This window comes from Salvelinus fontinalis, chromosome 7 (genome assembly GCF_029448725.1).
Source record: "Salvelinus fontinalis isolate EN_2023a chromosome 7, ASM2944872v1, whole genome shotgun sequence".
NCBI lineage: Eukaryota > Metazoa > Chordata > Actinopteri > Salmoniformes > Salmonidae > Salvelinus > Salvelinus fontinalis.
This window is the reverse complement of record NC_074671.1, coordinates 27,243,536-27,265,477: the sequence shown is the minus strand read 5'-3', so window position 1 is coordinate 27,265,477 and position 21,942 is coordinate 27,243,536. Positions and strand designations below refer to the sequence as shown.

At 44.0% G+C, this 21,942-nt stretch overlaps 1 protein-coding gene across 4 annotated transcripts in view; it reads left to right on the top strand.

The window, feature by feature from the left end:
- The window catches only part of LOC129859326 (RNA-binding Raly-like protein), a 154,199-nt gene that overhangs the window by 112,722 nt on the left and 19,535 nt on the right, over positions 1-21,942 (top strand). For all 4 annotated transcript variants that reach the window (XM_055928958.1, XM_055928959.1, XM_055928957.1 and 1 more), the window contains exons 3-4: positions 13,522-13,597; positions 16,014-16,061. In XM_055928958.1, the coding sequence (XP_055784933.1) occupies positions 13,522-13,597; positions 16,014-16,061 (124 nt within the window). The remainder of the gene's footprint in view (positions 1-13,521; positions 13,598-16,013; positions 16,062-21,942) is intronic.

Here is a 21,942-nt window from a genome sequence, read left to right as displayed (position 1 = left end):
TCATACCGCTCAGGTAGGAGATGTGTTCTGTCTCTTAAAGATGAACGTACTTTGGTGCGAAAAGTGCAAATCAATCCCAGAACAACAGCAAAGGACTTTGTGAAGATGCTGGAGGAAACAGGTACAAAGGTATCTCTATCCACAGTAAAACGAATCCTATGTCGACATAACCTGAAAGGCCACTCAGCAAGGAAGAGGCCACTGCTCCAAAACCGCCATTAAAAAGCCGGACTACGTTTTGCAACTGCACACGGGGACAAAGTTTGTACTTTTTGGAGAAATGTCCACTGGTCTGAAGAAACAAAAATAGAACTGTTTGGCCATAATGACCATCGTTATGTTTGGAGGAAGAAGGGGGAGACTTGCAAGCTGAAGAACACATCGCAACAGTGAAGCACGGGGGTGGCAGCATCATGTTGTGGGGGTGCTTTTCTGTAGGAGGGACTGGTGCACTTCACAAAAATAGATGACATCATGAGGTAGGAAAATTATGTGGATATATTGAAGCAACATCTCAAGACATCAGTCAGGAAGTTAAAGCTTGGTCGCAAATGGGTCTTCCAAATGGACAATGACCGAAAGCATACTTCTAAAGTTGTGGCAAAATGGCTTAAGGACAACAAAGTCAAGGTATTGGAGTGACCATCACAAAGCCCTGACCTCAATCCTATAGAACGTTTGTGGGCAGAACTGTAAAAGGGTGTGCGAGCAAGGAGGCCTTACAAACCTGACTCCGTTACAACAGCTCTGTCAGGAGCAATTGGCAAAAATTCACCAAACTTATTGTGGGAAGCTTGTGGAAGGCTACCCGAAACATTTGACCCAAGTTAAACAATTTAAAGGCAATGCTACCAAATGCTAATTGAGTGTATGTAAACTTCTGACCCACTGGGAATGTGATGAAAGAAATAAAAGCTGAAATAAATCATTCTCTATACTTTTTTTTCTGACATTTCACTTTCTTAAAATAAAGTGGTGATCCTAATTGACCTAAAACAGAACATTTTTACTTGGATTAAATGTCAGGGATTGTGGAAAAACTAAGTTTAAATGTATTTGTCTAAGGTGTATGTAAACCTCCGACTTCAACTGTATCTGTATTCCCAGTCAAGCGAAATCCATAGATTAGGGCCTAATGAATTTATTATAAATGTAACGATTTCCCTCTATGAACTGTAGCTCAGTAAAATCTTTGAAATTGTTGCATGTTGCGTTTTATATTTTTGTTCAGTGTAATTTTGATTGAATATGGCTAGGGATACACTCAATGCACTGATAATGAAATTCTAGGCCAATACTGTTTAGCAATATTTGACGGCAGATACTGATAATAATTACAAACTGACATGTTTTCGCATCGTGCAATAAGGCTAACTCGTGCAAAGAACAGCATTGTAGAAGTTACACAGAAAATAAACTGGATGAGCAACCTGCATACCATAATGCACACAGGACCATACAAACATACTGTGCACACTATTAATTATCCAGAGACATACTGTTTGCATAACCCTGCTTAGTTAAAAGAGGGACAGACAGACAGACTCACTGTTTTACTTTAATGTGGTTTTTAATGAATTTCCTTGTTCTGTTTGATTTGCGGAGGTCTACAGGAAAACACCTTGATATGCAGAGTGCTCAAGCCTCAATGGCAGCCAAGTGTTTTACTGTGTAATGAAATCACAGTGTAACCTCAGGCTGCATGTAGCCTTTCCCCACTGTTACCCTCTTTAGGAGCCAGCCCTGATTAGTAAACAGGTAGGCTCTCTGTTGAAAGGTCTGGCATTGAGCCAGCAAAGAGGAGAAAAGAGACGGAAGTGTTCAAGTGACAAAGGACAGCGTAAATGGTTTTGGCAAGATAGGCGACGCTTTCTATATGTGACCTCGGTTGAAGGCCGCACTGCTCTAGGAAAGGGAAGGGATAATAATAGTGTCTCCGAATGGGGGGAAGGAAAAGTGATGTCTGTATTGCAACCAAACCAGGGTACATGAAGTCTTTATTTGTCTGAAGAACAGGCGGTGATGTTAAAGGCAGACATTTTTATTTGATTTTATTAGGATCTCTTTTAGTCCTCATTTGGACTAATCTTCCAAGAGTCCTTAAACATTCAAATACAATTTATAATACGATCACATTTTCACATAAAACACACTGTTACAAACAGACATAATACACTGACATATTGACCAGGTAAATACTCTAACAGTTTGAAAAGATAGATTGATTCCTTCACCTACCATAGTCCTGCACAACCTTCCAATGTATTATATTTAAATGCTTCTAAAGTATCGTTTGAATTGATATGTTGAAAGGCTTCTAGTTTACTGAGATAAATTATTACATTTCTTTATTGCTCTGAATCGAAATGTTATTTTGCCTATTTCTCTTTTCTGTCTGGAAAGCACATAGATGGTGGACAACCTATTCTTAGTATTTATTGAATGTCTGTCTCTTACCAACTGAATATTGTTGTGAATGGAGTTGGGTTGTTATAAGTGGTATACATTGTGAAATAAAATAAGCATGTTTTTTTTTTCAATTATCTTGTTGCTTGATGACCAACCAAGCACATTTTGCATGACTACAACAGAAGAACCATATATCCACCTTTAAAACAATCCTTGCTGCTTTGTTCTGGGCAATCTGCAGCCTCCTAACTTCACTTGATGATGCATTTCCCCAGACCACAGAACAGTAGTTCACCTGACTCTCAATTAATGCTTGTGTTATTTGCTTAAGAATCTTTCCCGGTAAATATTTAGCTATCCTTCTGATCATGCATGCAGTTTTAATATGTATCTTTTTTTACAGAGGTTAGTTATTTGAGATGACCATGATAAGCAGTTGTCTAGCTGCACCCCTAGTAGTTTGGTTTTTGCCACTTCCTCAGTTCGTACTCCCCCCCCCCATACTTAATTGTTCCTGGTGAAACAGACCAACACAACCTTGGTTTTCTTGGTGTTCAAAGCGCCTTTGTTCCGACAAACCCACTCCCTGATATTTCCCAGATCTACTTGTAGAGTTTGCTGTACCTATTGTACCGATTGTCTTGCTGTATAAATTGTAGTATCATCTGCAAATATAGTAGCTTGAGTTTCAGATAAGGCATAAGGAAGGTCGTTGGTATATATTAAGTAAAGAAGTGGCCCAAGGCAGCTGCCCTGCGGTATTCCACAGTTTAAAGCATGAGGGGAAGAAACTGACCCATTGATATAGGTGAACTGTTTCCTGTCTGTTAGATATGACTTTACCCGATTCAGTGCTGCCTCCTTAAACCATAATGTAATCATTTTGTCAAAATTATTTCATGATCCACTTAATCAAATTCTGCACTAAAATCAAAAATAGTACACCAAAAAAATATACCATTATCTATAGCATTGAGCCACTGGTCAGTCATGTCAACCACTGCAGTGCTAGTGGAATGGTTTTTCTACTCACAATACCCTCCAATATCTTACTGAGTGGTGGGAGTAGACTAATAGGTCGACTATTGGCAGGCGTAATGGGTTATTTGCTGTCTTTCAGGATTGGACACAGTTTAGCATGATTCCGTACATTTGGAAATGTCCCATTTTCCAGTGACCAACTAAATATGTATTTCAGTGGAGCTGCAATCTGTGGAGCAGCATAGTGAAGCAAAGAATTGTCCATAAGATCATAACCTGTAGATTTACCATCGGGTGATGACTTCAATAGGTTTAACACCTCCTTTACTGTCACCATTTGTAGACTAAAAGAGCCGGGGTTTTTTGCTCATAATATGATCATCAATCAATTGGACAATAGCTTGTTTGGAAGAATGGGTGTCAGCAAAATGATTAGCATTATCAGCTTGTTTTGTTATTGTTCTCCCGTCAATCTCCGCTCTAGATGGGCATGATGAGATAGCCCTTTACTGTATTCCATACCTTTTTAGAATATTTTTTACCGTCAATAAAAGCATTTTTGTAAAATAAAGTTTTTTTCTTACGAATTAATTTAACTGCATAATTACGTAGTGTTCTACAATTCTGTTAATCAACTTCTAGTTTAGATTTAGCTGAGAAGTCTTTTGCCATATTTCTTTGCGAAAATGCCTCACCCAGTTCCTCATCAATCCATGGAGATAGACGAGCCCCAACAGTACTCTTTCTTACTGGGGCATGATGGTCCATTACCTTAGTGAGCAAATCAATAAAACATTCTGTAGCGTGATTTAAATCATCCTCTAGATAAATCAGCTCCCAGGGTACAGCAGCCAAATCCTTTTGAAGTAGCTCATGATTAAATGTTTTAACATTTCTCTTGACCACAATCCTCAGGGGTTTCTTTGGAACCTTGGTGTTTATGGTTATGGTCACAATATTATGGTCTGTCCAGCCCACTGGCATTGATCTGGCTTTTAAGCATTGCAATGGTATATTACAGAAGATCAGATCAATGCACGTGTCCGAACGGTGACCTAACTTAGTTGATGATCTACTATTTGTTTCAAACCACCGCTCTCTGCATGCCTCATTAATTTAGTTATGTTTGAATTATTATGATCCTTCTAATTTATATTAAAATCACCCAAGATAAGTACATCTCCGTTACTATCTTTGGCCTGGTCAAACCCAGCGTATAAGTCATCCAGATAGGACACCTTAGACTAGAGCTAGGAGATCAATACATACATCCTACCAATATGGGTACCTGGTAAGGCAGATGTACTTGAGCCCATAGTGCCTCTATTTGACATACATTAAGGTCCCCTCCACTTAAAAGGTATATGATTCTGAATGTACAGTGCTACACCCCCACCATTCCTGTCCCTTCTCAGTAGACTATATCCATGAATGTTAATTTGCCCATCATTTACAGATGTATCCAAATGCGTTTCGGTCAAAGCCAAAATATGAATATTATTTATGTTGACCAAGTTATAAACCTCGTGTATTTTGTTAGGGAGGCTACATACATTAACCTGAGCTATATGCAGCCCTTTCTTGTCAAGTAAAGATTTGTTATAGTTGAAGTTGTCATGATACACTACAACACACAAACTCAGATTTGAACATTGGATTACAATATCCAGGGAGTTACTCTGGTGTCCCAATACAATTGGCCGTTGATGTAAAGTTTATCCATCACCAAGGAGACTCGTTGGTTCAGGCAACGATTTTCTTTCATGATGGGATACAGTTTTTTTTCTCCTTTCATTGATCTCCGGGGGGGAAAAATCATTAATTCCAAAATCAGTGTTCCTGGGTTCACTGCCCCTGCTCTTCGCCATTACCTTTTGCTTAAAATGTTCAAAACATGCAATAATAGCCCGAGGCCTATTCCCAGAGACCTTACCCATTCTATGGACTCTGGAGAATGTGGCATTACACACGACATCTGTGAGCAGTTTCAGTTGAGTTAACAGTGTCGGACAGTGTCCTCACAGCTTCTGCTGTTGTCATTCTCCGGTATCCCTGAAAATATGAGATTGTCTCGCATTGATCGACACTGTACATCAAGCAAGGTTTCTTTAAGTTGTTTGTTCTCCCTTTGCACCACCTCCACCTTGCCATGAATAGAGTCTATAGTACCTTTCAGCTCCGTGTTCTCATCAATCTGCCATTGGCTGATTTCTAGACTGGCACCTCATGCATTGATGTCCTCTCGTAATATATCCAAGATATCAAGTTTGGCAAGCATTTCATTGATGGATTTTAGCAAGTCAACGTCCATATCAATAAACCTCTCCTCACTCCCCACGCGCGCCCTCCTGCTTGGGGATGGTTTGATGCCATCGTTGATACCGCTTGGCCAACTTGGCTTTGGTTTGTTTTGTTGATTGGGTGTGTTGTCCTTAACAGTGCTTGAATCCTCTGAAACCTGCTACATGTTTCTTTGAGCTCGTAAGTATCTCTCGTCAATCATCCGCTGGACGATTCAATGGTTTCTGAGTCATTCAGCGTGTTTGCAGGCAGAGTAAAACATTAACAAAACAACGGATGTATCTTCGGACAAATACAGGCCGTCGGTAGATACATCCAATACAAAAATCAAATCAAACGATTGTGTACTCACTCCTGCCTGTTATATTGAAATATTTGCCGCAAACAATTAACCGAATCTGCCACCAATTTCACCTTCGTGTGTCAGCTTGATTTGGCCAGAGGGAATCAGATTGATATTAGCCAACTAGACAGCTGTTTCAGGTAATGTCTTTGTGGTAGCTATTCTGTCGGATCTTGAGCATAATAAGTGTTCTCAGGCCTTTTCTCTAAGTGCTAGGTGGACCATACATCTTCTTTCTCTGCATCAACAATTCACATTCTTTGTACCTCACCCACGTATGACATAAAACCTAGTACATTAGGTAATTCCAGTGTTCAACATTGTTTATATAAGAGGCTAGAGATTTATTTTCTATAGATGGAAAATATATATTTTTTTTAATGTAAAAGGCAGCAAAAATGTCAACGGGAACACCAGCAAGAATCAAAGGCAGTTTGTTCACAATGTTCTTGCCACAGTTATTTATACTGAAGACAATGTGCTGTCTTTTCAATGAGCATTACACTGAACAACTTCACCATAACCTCCCTCCTCCTCATCTTTCTCCTTACCTACTCTCTCAAGTCTAAGCAGCACAGTCTCGGTTAGAAAGCTATTTCAACCCATCTTAAAAACAAACTTCTGATGAGCTGTGTGGGTTGGCCACTGGGTGGTCTGACAACAATCTATTCTACTAAATGCTGCCAGCTCTCCCACCTCGCCTCACGTCCATCACAAGCACGTCTCCTCCTCTCCTCCTCTGCTCCTCTGTTCTTTTTTTCTTCCCTCCCGCCGCTTCTCGCTTTCCATAATTAGTTACTTCGTTCAATTAATTAAGACGGAAGCAAGATTGGCGGCAGCAGACAACTCTCTTTCTCCCTCGCTCCCTTTAAGGTTTATCTTGTCAAAGAGACAGCAGGGCTAGGAGGGGGGGGGGGGGGGGGGTGCATGGTCAATTTGACAAAGATGTATTAGGAAACGCCAGTATTCGGAGATACAGAGTCTGCGTCTGTTTGAGGGAGATGTAAGGGATGTGTTTTTCAATGAGAGAGAGAGAGAAAGACAGAAAGAGAGTAAAAACAGCAGGTCCGGGACAAAGTAGCACGACCGGTTAATCAGGTCAGGGATCCACAGCTGCAGGCAGAGAGAGAGAGAAAGATCCGCAGTCACGCCGGATCAAGAAGCGCCTGGGATGCTTTCAGACCAGGCAGAAGCATCGACACTGTGATTAATCAAGAGATGCTGTTGTAAGAGTCTGATGCACTGTAGGTCTGATTTTATCTATGTGTTTACCGTGGAGCTGTAAAACAGATGGTAGCCTAGGATGACTCAGTCTAATGTCTGGCCGGGACAACTGTCGGAGATGAGATGTGACTGTAATATATAGCGAGATCGCATTCAATGGAGCTCATTCCATTGAGTCACTGCCCAATGTCAAGCCAATACTGAAGCATTTTTCTTAAAGGTGAGGCTGTGAAACTTTCTATCTTGGTCTCTTCCCTCCTTACTCACTCATTTTCTCCCTCCACTCACCCACTTTCTTTTCCATTAACCCTCCCTCTCTGAAGTAATTCTGTATCTCCTACTCCCACTCTGTAAGTGGGTGTGGGGTTTCTGCCCCCTCGCTCTCTGACCTTGAGGTGATCTACCAGCTCCTTTCTCAAGCCCCTGTGTGTGTGTGTGTGTGTGTGTGTGTGTGTGTGTGTGTGTGTGTGTGTGTGTGTGTGTGTGTGTGTGTGTGTGTGTGTGTGTGTGTGTGTGTGTGTGTGTGTGTGTGTGTGTGTGTGTGTGTGTGTGTGTGTGTGTGTGTGTGTGTGTGTGTGTGTGTACACTCTCTTACAGAGTGGGTGTGAGAGTGCCTGTGTGAAGAAAAGGTCTGACCTCTCAGAGCACTCTCAGAAGTGCCCTTTCTAGCTGTCTGACTGTGTGTGCGTGTGTTTGGGGGGGGGTATGTCTGACCTTACTGCCTGGACTGGGTTTGTTCTAGATCTGCTTCAGTACCTTAGGTGGAATCCCTCCCAGCAATATGAGTATGTTTTTTCTCTCTCTCTCTCTCTCTCTCTCTCTCTCTCTCTCTCTCTCTCTCTCTTTTCCTCTGTGCTGCACCTCCATCCATTTCTAAATTGTGGTCGTAATTTGAAAATGTGCTACTGCCATTATGGGCATTGCGTCAGCTCGTTTGATCCCTCACTTTGTAGTAGTACTTACTCTAATATGCCTAAGTGCTATTACCACAGTTGTATATATCTGTGCAAAGGCTACGTTGGTGAGGTGGTATGACTAAATGTTGCAGTCATGGCTTATAGTCAAGGCCTCCACATATTGATACGGTATTATTCATTCCTCGCTTCTAGGGATAATAAGAAAAGGGAGAGAGTGAGGCATGACATGCAAGTCTCTCTTTGGCAGCAGAGGTCAGATATGAATGGCACCCGGGTAAGGCTCAGCATTAAGTGAAGCTCTCGCTCCTATGTGGAGATGTGAGGGGCACAAATATGTCCAATAAAAAAAGCAGGCCTCTGTACCCCAGGGAGTCACGGATGCATGTTCACTTGTCAGAAAAACACAGCTGAAGCTGAAATGATTGCTCCCTCGCGCTCTTTCCCTGCCTCTGTGTCTCTCGGATAGATTTCACCTTGTACCCACTTCTTTTATTTATTCATCCTTTCAGAGAAGATACAGTATGGCTTTCACTTATTCACCCACCTGGGTCATATATGTTGTAGGGCCTGCATATGATTAGGGAAGTGAATGTACTGCAAGTGCAATGACAAATATAGTTGTTGTATTTGTGTGTGTGTGTGTGTGTGTGTGTGTGTGTGTGTGTGTGTGTGTGTGTGTGTGTGTGTGTGTGTGTGTGTGTGTGTGTGTGTGTGTGTGTGTGTGTGTGTGTGTGTGTGTGTGTGTGTGTGTGTGTGTGTGTGTGTGTGTGTGTTATACAGAATACATACACAGACTACTGTTCAAAAGTGTGGTCACTTAGAAATGTCCTTGTTTTTGAAAGAAAAGCCAATTTTTTGTCCATTAAAATAACATCAAAATTATCAGAAATACAGTGTAGACATTATTAATGTTGTAAATGACTATTGTAGCTGGAAATGGTAGATTGTTTATGGAATATCTACATAGGCGTACAGAGGCCCATTATCAGCAACCATCACTCCTGTCTTCCAATGGCACGTTGTGTTAGCTAATTCAAGTTTATCATTTTAAAAGGCTGATTGATCATTAGAAAACCCAGAGTTGCAAAGAAAAAGCCATATCTTAGACTGGCCAATAAAAGAAAAGATTAAGATGGTCAAAGAACACAGACACTGGACAGAGGAACTCTGCCTAGAAGGCCAGCAACCCGGAGTCGCCTCTTCACTGTTGGCGTTGAGACTGGTGTTTTGTGGGTATTATTTAATGAAGCTGCCAGTTGAGGACTTGTGAGGCGTCTGTTTCTCAAAGTAGACACTCTAATGTACTTGTCCTCTTGCTCAGTTGTGCACCGGGGCCCCCCAGTTCTCTTTTTATTCTGGTTAGAGCCAATTTGCACTGTTCTGTGAAGGGAGTAGTACACAGCGTTGTACGAGATATTCAGTTTCTTGGCAAATTCTCACATGGAATAGCCTTCATTTCTAAGAACAAGAATAGACTGACGAGTTTCAAAAGAAAGTTAATTAAAACACAGGAGTGATGGTTGCTGATAATGGGCCTCTGTACGCCTATGTAGAGATTCCATTAAAAATAAGCCGTTTCCAGCTACAATAGTCATTTACAACATTAACAATGTTCAATTAATCAATTTTATGTCATTTTAATGGACAAAAATGTAGCTTTTCTTTAAAAAACAAGGACATTTCTAAGTGATCCCAAACGTTTGAACAGGTGTGTGTGTGTGTGTGTGTGTGTGTGTGCGTGTGTGTGCGTGTGTGTGTGTGTGTGTGTGTGTGTGTGTGTGTGTGTGTGTGTGTGTGTGTGTGTGTGTGTGTGTGTGTGTGTGTGTGTGTGTGTGTGTGTGTGTGTGTGTGTGTGTGTGTGTGTGTGTGTGTGTGGTGTGTGTGTGTGTGTTCCGGTATAAGGTGTATAATATTACTGTGGTCAGCAAGTTCAGTGATTACAGAGTATTGAATGTAGCCATTGAGATGAAGAATTAGTTCTCATCGTGGATGCTGCGAATGATTCAGTGTGAAAGCCGGTCTGAATGGGAAGCTTTCATTTCTCCTGCAGCCAAAAGTCACCAAGTTCTCTCCCCCTCCTCCTCTCCACGGAGCTCTGATTTAGCACCATGGACAGCGCCCTTCCTCTCTACGTGTCAAGACTTAACTTGACACCAGCGAGCAGAACTTGAACATTTGTATAGTCATGCCTTGAAATCAATGGGGAAATCAAATTAAATGTGCGTGCGTGTGTGTATGTCAAGTTAGGATTTGGCCGAGTGGAGTGGATGTCTGCTTTAAGTCCACGGACAGTACTCCATATTCTCCGTAGTAGTGGTGCTTGATATCAGCACCACGGACAGCGACAATATTCTCTGTATTGCACTTTATCAGCACCATGGACAACTCCCTTCTTCTTGAACCTGGGAATCTGATTCATTGCATTCATTGTAAGTCATTGTCTCTGTCTCGTACTATGCTGATGCTCCAGCGAGAGAGCCCTAAGGGCTGGTCTAGGATCAGCCTTCGCTTTCCTTGTCGCTTCTCGAATGGTGTTGCTGTAGCATTGATGGATCTCCTTCCTCCAGTGGAGTTAGCACCTGAGTCAGGTTTATCCTGACAGCCCAGTCAAACTGTTCTAAACCCTCTGGCAAGTGCCAAGTGGAGCCAATGCCAATAGACAGTCTGTCAGGTTGCTGGATGAAGTACTGTATGGCACAGTGTCAAGTTATGTGTGCGGGGTTTAACCCATGCAGAGATTGCTCTGTGTTATCCTAAAGTACTACAGTATCTGATCTTTATACCTGTTATCACCTGGGGCATACATGATTTCAAATGGATCTTAAAGGCCTATTGCAGTCAAAAACGTGATTTTGCTTTGTTTTATACAATGAGTGTACAAAACATTAAGAACATCTTCTTAATATTGAGTTGCACCCCCTTTTGCCCTCGGAACAGCCTCAATTCATCGGGCATGGTGTCGAAAGCATTCCACAGGGATGCTGGCCCATGTTGACTCCAATGCTTCCCACAGTTGTGCCAAGTTGGCTGGATGTCCTTTGGGTGGTGGACCATTCGTGATACACACGGGAAACACTTGAGCTTGAAAAACAGCAGCGTTGCAGTTCTTGATACACTCAAACCTGTGCGCCTGACACCTACTACCATACCCCGTTCAAAGGCACTTTGTCTTGCCCGTTCACCCTCTGAATGGCACACGTACACAATCCATGTCTCAGTTGTCTCAAGGCTTAAAAATCCTTCTTTAACCTGTCTCCTCCCCTTCATCTACAATGATTAAGGTGGATTTAACAGGTGACATCAATAAGGGATCATAGCTTTCACCTGGATTCACATGGTCAGTCTATGTCATGGAAGGAGCATGTGTTTCTACAGTTTTTTATATAGATATATTTCCACACTATGAGGTTGGAATAATACTGTGAAATTGTGAAAGTGATGATAACACCCTTCTAGTGTAAGAGCTGTTTGAAAAGACCGCCTGAAATTTCTGCCTGTTTTGGTGGGATGGAGTTTTGGCCTTCCATGGTGACATCACCATGCTGTAAATTAGTTAAAAGACCATTTAAGAAAGAGGGTTCCAAACCTCTCTGCCTGTAACAGCAAATGTTCAGTTTTCCTCTCCCCACTCAGACCACTCCCAGACAGTCCTAGCTAAATTCTTGTTTGAGAAATTGCTCTTTGCCAAGAAGCTATTTTTGTTTCCTTTTGACCATTTGTAATTGAAAAGAATCACAGTAACGTACTTAACTGTTACCCCAAAATGTTTGGTATCTTTTTGTGTCATTACTGTGGAAGAAATCAATCAAGATAAAAATTATTATTTTAGTCACACACACACACACACACACACCAAGGTAATAGGATTATATTAAAGTCATCCTCACTGATAATCCCCACCATACACACACACACACACACACACACATACACACTATCTCTCCCACATTCTAAATGAACAAGGCGGTGTTTTAGGATGTCTGACAGGCTAGTGTACAAACAGCCGTGGGCATAATCACATTTCTATGGAGAGCGGAGGGGCGGGAAGCTAGGCTGCAAAATCCTCCCGCCGTTTATTCTGCCTCTCCTTGCTATGATCTCACTAGTGAGGTTCAGCTGCTCCCGAGTGAGCCCAGCCGGGTCCACATGCATAATTTAGACTAACATCTGCTTAGATAGGACTGACTGGAAGTGCATCTTAAACAGTGAGATGTGCATACACATGGTATTCTGTTGGGCATAAAAGGCTTTGGTGAACATCCTGTACTGTAGCTCTCGTCGAGGGTCTTGTTTTGTGAGGAGTGATGTATTTTCCTGTTCCTGTCTCTCTTGTGTTGCCATTTCAGAACGACCTTGCAGCTCAAACAGGTCTTGAGCATCTTTGACATGCAATAAAAAGGGATGAATTGTACAGAAGGTAGAAGTTGTGAAGGAGACCTTGTAAAAGCCTTGCTGATATAGAGATAGCGATTTGAATAGCCTATACATTCGGCGTTTGTGATCACAGTACATCTGATAAAGCGAGTCAGATAAGTTGAAACCTTCGAGGGTGACGGTCTCATACGCACATGAGCAAGTACACAGACAATAGGATACCAAAGGGAGGGAAATAGTTGATGTCGTACATACTTGAGGATAACGAGAAATAGAAAAGAACTGATGTCCTTTCCTTCAACTATCTATTTTCTACCAAGAATGGATGGTTGTAAATGAAAGAGCATTCACTCTACAGCATCCTTACCTTGTTGGTTCTCTTCTCTCCCAAGGAAGCCCATTCTGTAAATGAGTAATGAAGGACACTGTATTCTCTCCCTCCCCCTTACACCTGGGTTCGTATTGGTACCAAGGTTGTTATGGCTATCTTCAGAGCACTTTAGAAAAGAGCTTCAAGCAGGAAAGTTTCAAGGAGGATGTCGGACATATTCGCATATAGACTACTATATTATTTGAAATGGTAAGTTACCTGGAATTGTTCAATTAAAGGTATTGGAATCTCCCCAGGACTGAAGATGACAAACCTTGCTCTGTGTTGCATCAAATCAGTCCTCATTGTACACCACATGTTAAACATTTAATTTACACACTAAATAATGATGCCTGAAGCTATTTTTGCATCCCCTTACTGAAAAGGGTTCTTCAAAAACCTGACTTTTTCTAGTAATTTACACTGCACTGAAGTGTTAAATTGGATTAGATGCCAGAACGGTTTTTCAAGTGACAGGATTGGTACTGACATGAGTTGCCGGTACTTTAGGTGTTTGACTGTTTTAGGGAGGGGAGGAAAGAGTGGATGAAAAAAAGAAAAGCTGAGTAAAGAACTGCTTTTTATTTGTATGTTTTTTACAGACATAAACATGGCAGGGGAGCCCAAACCGTACCGGCCCAAGCCAGGCTCCAAACGGCCGCTGTCGGCCGTTTACAGGTAAACCCGCAAAGATCTCTCTCACTCTGTCTGTCCCTCTCTCATCTCTCCCTCTCGGCTATGGAGAGATGAGGAACCTGTCTAAAGTGTGTGTCTGAGGCTTTCTCCTATTGTAACAACTTGTAAAGGAGTTGGATTAGTGTGTGGTGCCAGGTGAAGGCTAAGGAGTGATGCAAATTCAAATTATGCCTAGGAGTTGGCGAATCAGCAAGAACCTATAGAAAACTGGGGTTAGCAGCTACATTAGGCTAAAGATACTCTGGCTCTGCATGAGAACTCTGGCACCATTATTTTGTTAAAGGTCAGTGTTCTGTGTTGGTTTAACTCTAGGATTGTGAGGGGGGAAAAAATCAATGACATCAATATGGTTTTAAATCATTAACCATTTGGGATTTAGTTTGCCCATGTTTCTCAAGAGCACAAAAAATAAGTACCATGAAAACTTTTGGTAAAAATGTAAATTCTCATTTCCCAATTTACTTTACTCCCCAGGTACTAGTTATTCTACTCTTGACATGTTCTTAAAATCGTCAAGTAAAACAGATCCAACATACGAGGCATTCCATGCAGAAAATGTTGAATATGAAGGCTTTATTACACATTACACACAATTTTTCTCCCATACACGTCTCATGATCATCAAAGCTATATTTTTTTGTCAATGTATAATACACTCAGTGGGTCAGTTTGTTAGTTACACCTCCACATTCATGAAAATGGTTCGCTCCTACAGACAGTAAGTCACGTGGCCGTGGCTTGCTACATAAAGCATGCAGACAGCATTGAGGCGTTCAGTCACGGTTCGATTGAACATTAAAATGGGCAAAAGAAGTGACCTAAGCGACTTTGAGTGTGGTATGATCTTTGGTCCCAGGCGCGCCGGTTTCAGTATCTCAAAAACGTCCGGTCTCCTGGGCTTTTCACGCATGTCAGTGTCTAGGGTATACCGAGAATGGAGCGACAAACAATAAACATCCAGTCAGCGGCTGTCCTGTGGGTGAAAACAGCCCATTGAAGAGAAGTCGAAGGAGAATGGCAAGAATCGTGCCATGTTAACAGGCGGGACACAAACAGGCAAATAATGGCGCAGTACAACAGTGGTGTGCAGAACATCATCTCAGAGCACAGAACTTGTCAATCCTTGTCACAGATGTGCTATTGCAGCAGACGACCACACTGGGTTCCACTCCTATCAGCTAAAAACAAGAAGAAGAGGCTCCAGCGGTCACTAACACTGGGCAATTGAGAAGTGGAAAAACATTGCCCGGTGCGACGAATCCCAGTTCCTGTTGCGTCATGCTGATGGCGGAGTCAGGATTTAACTTAACTTTATGTAAGCAGCATGAGTCCATAGCCCCATCCTGCCTGGTGTCAACAGTTCAGGCTGGTGGTGGCGAAGAATTCAGGATTTTCTGGAGGCAAATAGGGTTCCGACCCGGGACTAGATGGGTGTACCTAATAAACTGGCCACTGAGTGTATAACTGATGTGCAGCCATATTGGTCTATTTACTATGGCTAATGGTTAACAGACTGTTGTATAGTGGTCCCTTGACACCCTGTCAACCCATAGTTGTCCCATTCATTGGCTTGTTACATTAGGCCTCTTTGTTTTCTTATTTATTCATTTGCACATTGTTTTTTATGTTACAAATTCATTAAACATTCATTTGCATTTTAATACCACAGCTCAAAACAGCCGTGATGTAACATGGTAATTAGAGAGCCAAAACCAACGCTGGGCTGTCTCTAAATGGAAATGGCATTTGCATGAATCTTAATTAAAAATTATCCCTGTGAAAAAGAAATGTGAACTTCTCTGCTGTTCTGAATAGTTGTAAAAAAAAAAATCTTTCTCTGAAATGTAGCTTATGTGTTCTATTTTTTGTTAGTACTAATATTTTCATGATTACTCTGAGCTCACAATTGACGTGAGATTGACGAATGTGTTGTTGATGGAGGTGCCTTAGTTCTTGTGACCTTCCTAGGTTTATCCACAGGTAGCGGCCTTGAATGTAGAACCACTCTGAAACCACTCTTATTCCTGTCAGTCAGTCTTTGGCCTCCGCATGTCAGATTAGTGAAGGTTTTCTCCGTCTGCGGTGGCCTTAAGACTTGACCTACATGTCTGTTTGGATCAAACGGTTTCTGTTTTGATATGTTAGCATTTGACAGAGCTTATAGTAGACATTAAATGCTAAACACACTCTCTTTTCTCTCTCTCTCTCTCTCTCTCTCTCTCTCTCTCTCTCTCTCTCTCTCTCTCTCTCTCTCTCTCTCTCTCTCTCTCTCTCTCTCTCTCTCTCTCTCTCTCTCTCTCTCTCTCTCTCTCTCTCTCTCTCTCTCTCTCTCTCTCTCTCTCTTCCTCTCTCCCTCTCTCTCTCTCTCTCTCTCTCTCTCTCTCTCTCTCATCCCCAGTGGTTATGAATTTGACTATGACTACTACAGGGATGATTTCTACAGTCGGTATGTATTGAATAATTCACTTACTTTTATGACATTTGAAAAAACTGTAAATTACATTATGCCAAGTGCAAAATCGGTCAAATGAAAAATTCCCGGAAATGTGGAAATGTTTCCCAGCAAAGTACCTTCTGCTTCAAGTTGTTTTTGCTAAGCAACCTTCTCTCCAAATATGAATAAGATCACTTTTCAGTCGATTCATCCATCTGAAAAGACTGAGTAGAGCACGTCCTTAAACTTTATCAACCCGTGTTTTCTCTCTCTAATTTGTTTTGGTGTTCAGTGCTTTAATCTGCTGAGACATTTCCTAAATGTCAACTCGGACAGAGCTGCGATTAAAAATCAACTGGCGCTGTGAAATTAGTCAAGGAGGACACCTCACTTTGGCATTTACATCTTGTTTTATTTATCCCCCCCTTCTTTTAAAGATGGATGGGAAGATAATTGATAGTACATTAGAGTGTAATAGTAGTTTGATCAATGTGAAAAAATAATGAAATGTCAGGCTTGTGAGAGTTTTGACATCTATTCGCATCCAAAAGGACACACTTGAATTGTAATGTTTCAAAATGGTAGAGCACAGATTTGTACGTCATTGATAATGAACAATTTAAGAGGTCATAGAATGAGATATAGTATACTGTATAGAAATATATTGCGAGACAGAGGCATAGGCTATGAATAATAGGTTGTACAAATGGATTGCATGCATTTGAAAATAGGATAATTTGATAAGCAAATCCATGTCAGATAGACCTACAGTAGATAACCATTATACAGCTACCATCAGTGTTATATGTAATAGATAGATTATGGGGGGATATACTTCATAAGTCATTGATGACAAAATACGCCGGTTGGTGCGAATATACAGTAGATCGAAGCTCCATGTTAAATTCATATCTAAGCCAATATGACACCAATGTCGATGAAAATTCTCAAATCAATTTGATTGGAGGTACACGACTCACTCCCCGCCTCGCGTCATGATGCGTCCAGCCATTACAGAGAACACTTATACCGTAGGGTCGTTATCATTAGGGTCGTCCAAAATTCTTGGGGCCCAAACCTAGCAACAATTCTAGACGTCGGATTAAAACGAGGCTGCGGCGGCCACACGGTGAAAATTACACTTGGATACATTTGGGCTCAATACGTTTGTAGGTGCAGCAGTTTTTATTAAATGTATAATTTATCGCTCTCACATGCACATTTCAGTCCTTTAAGAACCAACGATGTGCTACCTTTTTGTAGCATTTCTGACAATCAAATCAAATTTTATTAGTCACATGCGCCGAATAAAACCGGTGTAGACCTTACAGTGAAATGCTTACTTACGAGCCCCTAACCAACAATGCAGTATAAAATGCAAATAGTCTGGGTAGTCATTTGATTAGGTGTTCAGGAGTTTATGGCCTGGGTTAGAAGCTGTTTAGAAGCCTCTTGGACCTAGACTTGGTGCTCCGGTACCGCTTGCCATGCGGTAGCAGAGAGAACAGTCTTTGACTAGGGTGGCTGGAGTCTTTGACAATCTTTTGTGCCTTCCTCTGACACCGCCTGGTATAGAGGTCCCGGATGGCGGGAAGCTTGGCACCAGTGATGTACTGGGCCGTTCGCAATACCCACTGTAGTGCCTTGCGGGCGGAGGCCGAGCAGTTGCCATACCAGGCAGTGATACAACCAGTCAGTATGCTCTCAATGGTGCAGCTGTTGAAACTTTTGAGGATCTGAGGACCCATGCCAAATCTTTTCAGTCTCCTGAGGGGGAAAAGGTTTTGTCGTGCCCTCTTCACGACTGTCTTGGTGTGCTTGGACCATGTTAGCTCTCAACCTGCTCCACTGCAACCCCGTCGATGATAATGGGGGCGTGCTCTGTCCTCTTTTTCCTGTAGTCCACAATCATCTCCTTTGTCTTGATCACGTTGAGGGAGAGGTTGTTGTCCTGGCACCACAAGGCCAGGTCTTTGACCTCCTCCCTATAGGCTGTCTCATCGTTGTTGGTGATCAGGCCTACCACTGTTGTGTCATCGGCAAACTTAATGATGATGTTGGAGTCGTGCCTGGCTGTGCAGTCATGAGTGAACAGGTAGTACAGGAGGGGACTGAGCACGCACCCCTGAGGGGCCCCTGTGTTGAGGATCAGCGTGACTGATGTGTTGTTACCTATCCTTACCACCTGGGGGCGGCCCATCAGGAAGTCCAGGATCCAGTTGCAGAGGGAGGTGTTTAGTCCCAGGGTCCTTAGCTTATTGATAAGCTTTGAGGGAACTATGGTGTTGAACGCTGAGCTGTAGTCAATCAATAGCATTCTCACATTGGTGTTCCTTTTGTCCAGGTGTGAAAGGGCAGTGTGGAGTGCAATAGAGATTGCATCATCTGTGGATCTGCTGGGGTGGTATGAAAATTGGAGTGGATCTAGGATTTCTGGGATGATGGTGTTGATGTGAGCCATGATCAGCCTTTCAAAGCACTTCATGGCTACAGACATGAGTGCTACAGGTCGGTAGTCATTTAGGCTGGTTGCCTTTATGTTCTTGGGCACAGGCACTATGGTGGTCTGCTTAAAACATGTTTGTATTACAGACTCGGACAGGGAAAGGTAAAAAATATCAGTGAAGACATTTGCCAATTGGTCAGCACATGCTCGCAGTACACGTCCTGGTAATCCTTCTGGCCCTGCGGCCTTGTGAATGTTGACCTGTTTTTAAAGGTCTTACTCGCATCGGCTGCGGAGAGCGTGATCACACAGTCATCCGGAACAGCTGGTGCTCTCATGCATGTTTCAGTGTTACTTGACTCGAAGCGAGCATAGAAGTAGTTTAGCTCATCTGATAGGCTCGTGCCACTTGGCACCTCTCAGCTGTGCTTCCCTTTGTAGTCTGTAATTGTTTGCAAGCCCTGCCACATCCGACGAGCATCAGAGCCCGGTGTAGTACGATTCGATCTTCGTCCTGTATTGACGCTTTGCCTGTTTAATGATTCGTTGGAGGGCATAGTGGGATTTCTTATAGGCTTCCGGGTTAGAGTCCCGTTCCTTGAAAGCGGCAGCTCTAGCCTTTAGCTCAGTGCGGATGTTGCCTGTAATCCATGGCTTCTGGTTGGGGTATGTACGTACGATCACTGTGGAGACGAAGCCAATGACTGATGTGGTGTACCCCTCAGTGTCAGAGGAGGAATTCCTGAACATATTCCAGTCTGTGCTTTAAAACAGTCCTGTAGCTTAGCATCTGCTTCATCTGACCACTTTTTATTGATCTTGTTACTTGTGCTTCCTGCTTTAATTTTTGCTTGTAAGCGGGAATCAGGAGGATATTATGGTCAGATTTGCCAAATGGAGTGCGAGGGAGAGCTTTGTATGCGTCTCTGTGTGCTGTTGATATTCACCCCCCTCCCCTCTTTAAAGGAAGAATTCATATGTTTTGCATAAATACAAATAGACATGTATATGAAGTAATAGCCAGGGCCCGTTTTCCCGATAGCGATGGAACTTTAGCTATGGAACTTAAGCTTACAAGTGTTTTAATGATGCATTGTTTCTATAACGGCCGAGGAACTAACATGCGTATCCCAAAACACCACGTAAGGAACTTATTGAATGTATGAAGAACTTTCAATAAGTGCGTGTTAGAGCTGTCGCTCTCCTCATCCTCAGATGAGGTGAGGAGAGAAGGATCTTCTGACCAAAATGCGGAGTCTGGGAAATATGCCATCTTTATTATAAATTACCACGATGCAGATGACAACACGAAAACTAAACAAAACACTTTCAAACTACAAAATAACAAAACGACGTAGAACGAAAACCTGAACATAAACTTACATAACTGAAACGTAAACTCACGAACAGGCAACAGACGACATCGAAACAAAACGAACAGCCAAACAGTCCCGTTTGTGAATATACATCGAATAACGACACGAAGACATCACAGGAGACAATCACCCACAAACACACAGTGATAATGCCCTACCTAAATATGACTCTTGATTAGAGGAAAATGCAAACCACCTGCCTCTAATCAAGAGCCATACCAGGCACACCGAAACCAACATAGAAACAGATAACATAGACTGCCCACCCAAAACACATGCCCTGACCATAAACACATAAAAAACAACATAAAACAGGTCAGGACTGTTACAGTACCCCCCCCTCAAGATGCGCACGCCGGGCGCACAAGCACAAAGTCCAGGGGAGGGTCCGGGTGGGCAGTTGACCACGGTGGTGGTTCCGGCTCAGGACGCTGTCCCCTTACCACCTTAGTCACTCCCCTCTTCTGTCTACCCCTTTTAATGACCACCCTAAAACCACTTTCCCCTAAATAAACGGCCAACACCGGAACAAGGGGCAGCACCGGGACAAGGGGCAGCACCGGGATAAGGGGCAGCACCGGAACAAGGGGCAGCACCGGGACAAGGGGCAGCACCGGGACAAGGGGCAGCACCGGGACAAGGGGCAGCACCGGGACAAGGGGCAGCACCGGGACAAGGGGCAGCACCGGGACAAGGGGCAGCACCGGGACAAGGGGCAGCACCGGGACAAGGGGCAGCACCGGGACAAGGGGCAGCACCGGGACAAGGGGCAGCACCGGGACAAGGGGCAGATCCCGGCTGAAGGACTCTGGCAGGTCCTGTTTGGACGGCTCTGGCAGGTCCATGCTGGCTGACGGCTCTGTACGCTCATGGCAGGCTGACGGCTCTTGACGCTCATGGCAGGCTGACGGCTCTCGACGCTCATGGCAGGCTGACGGCTCTCGACGCTCATGGCAGGCTGACGGCTCTCGACGCTCATGGCGCTCTGACGGCTCTGGCTGCTCATGGCTCTCTGACGGCTCTGGCTGCTCATGGCTCACTGACGGCTCTGGCTGCTCATGGCTCTTTGACGGCTCTGGCTGCTCATGGCTCACTGACGGCTCTGGCTGCTCATGGCTCGCTGGCGGCTCTGGCAGATCCTGTCTGGTTGGCGGCTCTGGCAGATCCTGTCTGGTTGGCGGCTCTGGCAGATCCTGTCTGGTTGGCGGCTCTGGCAGATCCTGTCTGGTTGGCGGCTCTGGCAGATCCTGTCTGGTTGGCGGCTCTGGCAGATCCTGTCTGGCTGACGGCTCTAGCGGCTCCTGTCTGGCTGACGGCTCTAGCGGCTCCTGTCTGGCGGATGGCTCTGTAGGCTCATGGCAGACGGGCGGCTTTGCAGGCTCATGGCAGACGGGCGGCTTTGCAGGCTCATGGCAGACGGATGGCTCAGACGGCGCTGGGGAGACGGATGGCTCAGATGGCGCTGGAGAGACGGATGGCTCAGATGGCGCTGGGGAGACGGATGGCTCAGATGGCGCTGGGGAGACGGATGGCTCAGATGGCGCTGGGGAGACGGATGGCTCAGATGGCGCTGGGGAGACAGATAGCTCTGTAGGGAGGAGAAGGAGAGACAGCCTGGTGCGTGGTCTAGGCACCGGCTGCGCTGGAGAGGAGGAAACAGCAGGAGAGAGAACCCGGAGAGACAGCCTGGTACGGGGGGCTGCCACCGGAGGACTGGTACATGGAGGTGGCACCGGATATACCGGACCGTGAAGGAGGACACGTGCTCTTGAGCACCGAGCCTCCCCAACCCCACCAGGTTGAATGAACCCCGTAGCCCTGCCAGTGCGGCGAGGTGGAATAGCCCGCACTGGGCTATGCAGGCGAACCGGGGACACCACCTGTAAGGCTGGTGCCATGTACACCGGCCCGAGGAGACGTACTGGAGACCAGCTACGTTGGGCCGGCTTCATGGCACCCGGCTCGATGCCCAACCTAGCCCTCCCAGTGCGGCAAGGTGGAATAGCCCGCACTGGGCTAAGCACGCGTACTGGGGACACCGTGCGCTTTACCGCATAACACGGTGTCTTAC